This window comes from Cyprinodon variegatus, unplaced genomic scaffold, assembly GCF_000732505.1.
Source record: "Cyprinodon variegatus isolate N-32 unplaced genomic scaffold, C_variegatus-1.0 Scaffold381, whole genome shotgun sequence".
Taxonomy (NCBI): domain Eukaryota; kingdom Metazoa; phylum Chordata; class Actinopteri; order Cyprinodontiformes; family Cyprinodontidae; genus Cyprinodon; species Cyprinodon variegatus.
Genome location: NW_015150834.1, coordinates 782141 through 785673, shown reverse-complemented (window position 1 = coordinate 785673; position 3533 = coordinate 782141). Strand labels below are relative to the sequence as shown.

The window sequence follows — 3533 nt, the reverse complement described above, 5'->3', positions numbered from 1 at the left end:
TGTAGATCATTCGATTTCATCCTGGACACTACAGAAAATGGGCTAAAAGTGTTAAAAACCGGAATTTTCCTTTAAGATTTGGAGGGGAAGAAAAAAGTCAAGGACAAAAGTGTGGAGGGGATGAGGGGCTTGTTTTTACAAAGTGTTTAAGATTTAGTTAATTGGCCTGTAGTGCATCTTTTTTTCTCTGGTGTGATGTACACCTAATTTCAGAACTGCCTTTTTTTTTACATTTTAAGGTAGTTTTACAGAAAATGTCTTCCTCTTCAGATGCCAAATAAGCTGCAGTTCCCTCCCATTTATTTTTCTTTTGTAAAATGAACTGTTATGTTTGCGCCTTTTGTTTGTGAAGTACAGTCATTTACAGCTTTTTTATTTTTCATGTTGGCCACGTTTACAAGAGGAGCTTCAAACTGGGCTCCCTCTTCAGATACCAGATAAGCTTCTGTTTTTTCTTTGTAATAATGTCAATAACAGTAGCAGTAATAAAACTTGGTTTAAATTGATGCTTCACTTGGTTGTTTATATTATTTTAAGTGAATTTACCCTTCAAAGTTGACCAAAATGTGAAAAAAAAATCATTCAAACTGCACCAGTTTTTACTTATACTTTTCACTACATTACTTGAGTACATCTATTTTTACAGTAATACCTATACTTAAGTACAAGCCGTTTTAGATACTTTAAGACTTTTACTCAAGTAACATTTCAGTCAGTGACTTGGACTTTTACCAAAGTCATATTTTGGAGAGGTTTTTATACTTTTATTGACTCCGAGATCTTAGTACTTTATACAACTCTGATTATCATAATAAAGCCCATCAGATATCCTGATCCGATTTTATCCATAAGGACCATCCCCAGTTTTGGGCCCCGTACCATTAAAAAAAGCAGCAGAACTCTCCGCTGTTTTTGGTCCTGCACATTGCAGACAACTGGATCCAAAAGCAGAATCACAGAGGGATATATTTCTTTTATCACGGTTCTACTTTTTATTCTTATAGCAGGAACCACATTGGATGAGGGAACCACTAGAGGGCGTCAGACTATGGAAACAGAAACTGAGCTCCATAAGAAAACCATTAAAGAGAGAAGGAAGAGAACAAACGGACCTCCAAGCTGAGTGAGCCGGTCCGCCATGATGAAGAGCAGCTCCTTCAGCTCCTCTGTGGCCCCAGGGGCCTCCATCCTGCTGAGGGTCACCTTCAGACCAGTTGGCCCCGAGCCCAGGAGAAGATCAGCTGTGCTGTTCTGGACCACAACACTTACATCCCCACCGAGGCAGCAGGACCTGCGGGACACCCAGAGACAGGAGAGGTCCACTGATCATCAGGAGGCCTTTTCATTCAAAATAATATAAATTATTTAAAAAAAATATATATTACATCAAATAAATAAATGTTTTTACTTCAAGATTTATTACTTTTAAGATTTCTTTAGTTCAAATAAATCTAAGATTTATCTGTCTGCATTAAAATGTATTATTTTTTACTATAAGATTTATTTGGTGCAAAATATAAATATTTAGTTCAAATAATTGAGATATATTTTATGGTTTGCTCCTGTATAATCTGTGAAAAATCACAGATTATACAGGATTATACATAATCAGCTCCAGCTGTTCTGACCCGATCCAAGAAATCAATCGTTCTTTTGTCGACTTTTGTCAACAACTCTGAAGTTTCATTGTGTTTATAAAAACATTCCTTTAGATATTTCTATTCCATTAACAAAAAAAAATCTGCTTTGAAACATTAATCTGTTGCAATAAGAGTTGAAGCTGATGTCACACATCTAATTTCTTATTTATCATATTAAAATGTACTGCTTATTAGCAGAGGTTTCAAAGATATTAATGTTTATTACTCAAGTAGAAATCCTACTGTTTAAAAACACTTTTGTAGAAGTTAAAATGTCAACTTTAGCTTTTTACTCCAGTAAAAGTGTAAAAGTACCATTTTTAAAACTACTTAAAGTATAAAAGTAAATTTAATGCCGGAGAAAATGTTAAGGGCAGAAGCTTTACTGCTCTACCCTATTAAAAGAACATTTTTCTACCATTCTGGATTATAACTTCTTTAGACTTAAGTTTCTTAGTTCTATAACTAATGGTAACAGCGTCACATTTAACTTTGCATTATCTTGAAAAACTTTATTTTGGTTTGTGGTGAGCAACAAGTTGGGGCAGCACCGAGTCCAAACACAAAGACATTAATTGTCATGATAAAACTAATTATTTTGATGGTTTTTATAGAATGTAAATAAGCTTTACTGAAACAAATCCAAGTCTATTTTTAAAATAGGAGTAGAAAGTAGAGCTAATTATAAAAAAATGTAAAGACTAGAAGCAAAACTTTGTCTGAAATATAATGAATCCAGTAAAGTTCAGCCCAAATTTCTACTAAATTAAGGAAAAGTATTTGTAGTTTTTTACTTGACAGCTTTGCTTATTATATGAATAAATCAATGAATGTTAAAGAGTTTAGCCTTCATCTCAAAAACACATTTAACTTTCAGTTTCTCAAAGATCTTAAACTGTTTGATTGTTTGCTTCAGGTGTTGATAGAAGATTCTCACCTGAACTTCAGGAGGAAATCCTCTGAGGAGCTCAGCTGCAGCCCGTTTCCCTGCAGGAGGAGAGGAGGAGGACAGGAGCAGAGGATTCAGACAGTAGGAGAGGAGGACGAAAGGAGGAGCTAATTGACAGAGAGGAGGACAGGAGCAGAGGAGGAGGACAGGAGGAGCTAATTGACAGTGAGGAGGACAGGAGCAGAGGAGGAGGACAGGAGGGGCTGATCGACAGAGAGGAGGACAGGAGCAGAGGAGTTAGACAGGAGGAGCTAATTGACAGAGAGGAGGACAGGAGCAGAGGAGGAGGACAGGAGGAGCTGATTGACAGAGAGGAGGATAGCAGCAGAGGAGGAGGACTGGAGGAGCTAATTGACAGTGAGGAGGACAGGTGCAGAGGAGGAGCTGATTGACAGAGAGGACAACAGGAGCAGAGGAGGAGGACAGGAGCAGAGGAGGAAAACAGGAGGACAGGAGGAGTTGATTGACAGAGAGGACAACAGGAGCAGAGGATCCAGACAGTAGGAGAGGAGGACGAAAGGAGGAGCTAATTGACAGAGAGGAGGACAGGAGCAGAGGAGTCAAACAGGAGGGGCTGATTGACAGAGAGGAGGACAGGAGGAGATGATTGACAGAGAGGAGGACAGGAGAAGAGGAGGAGGACAGGAGGAGCTGATTGACAGTGAGGAGGACAGGTGCAGAGGAGGAGGACCGGAGGAGCTAATTGACAGTGAGGAGGACAGGTGCAGAGGAGGAGGACCGGAGGAGCTAATTGACAGAGAGGACAACAGGAGCAGAGGAGGAGGACAGGAGGAGCTAATTGACAGTGAGGAGGACAGGAGCAGAGGAGGAGGACAGGAGGAGCTAATTGACAGAGAGGACAACAGGAGCAGAGGAGGAGGACAGGAGGAGCTAATTGACAGTGAGGAGGACAGGAGCAGAGGAGGAGGACAGGAGGAGCTAAT

General features: G+C 39.6%; 1 protein-coding gene across 1 annotated transcript in view; it reads right to left on the bottom strand.

Moving 5' to 3' along the window:
* The window catches only part of LOC107092436 (chromosome unknown open reading frame, human C9orf142), an 8730-nt gene that overhangs the window by 3708 nt on the left and 1489 nt on the right, over positions 1–3533 (bottom strand). The window contains exons 3-4 of the mRNA XM_015386925.1: positions 2578–2627; positions 1048–1291 (exon numbers count right to left, since the gene is read on the bottom strand). Coding sequence (XP_015242411.1) covers positions 1048–1291; positions 2578–2627 — 294 coding nt within the window. The remainder of the gene's footprint in view (positions 1–1047; positions 1292–2577; positions 2628–3533) is intronic.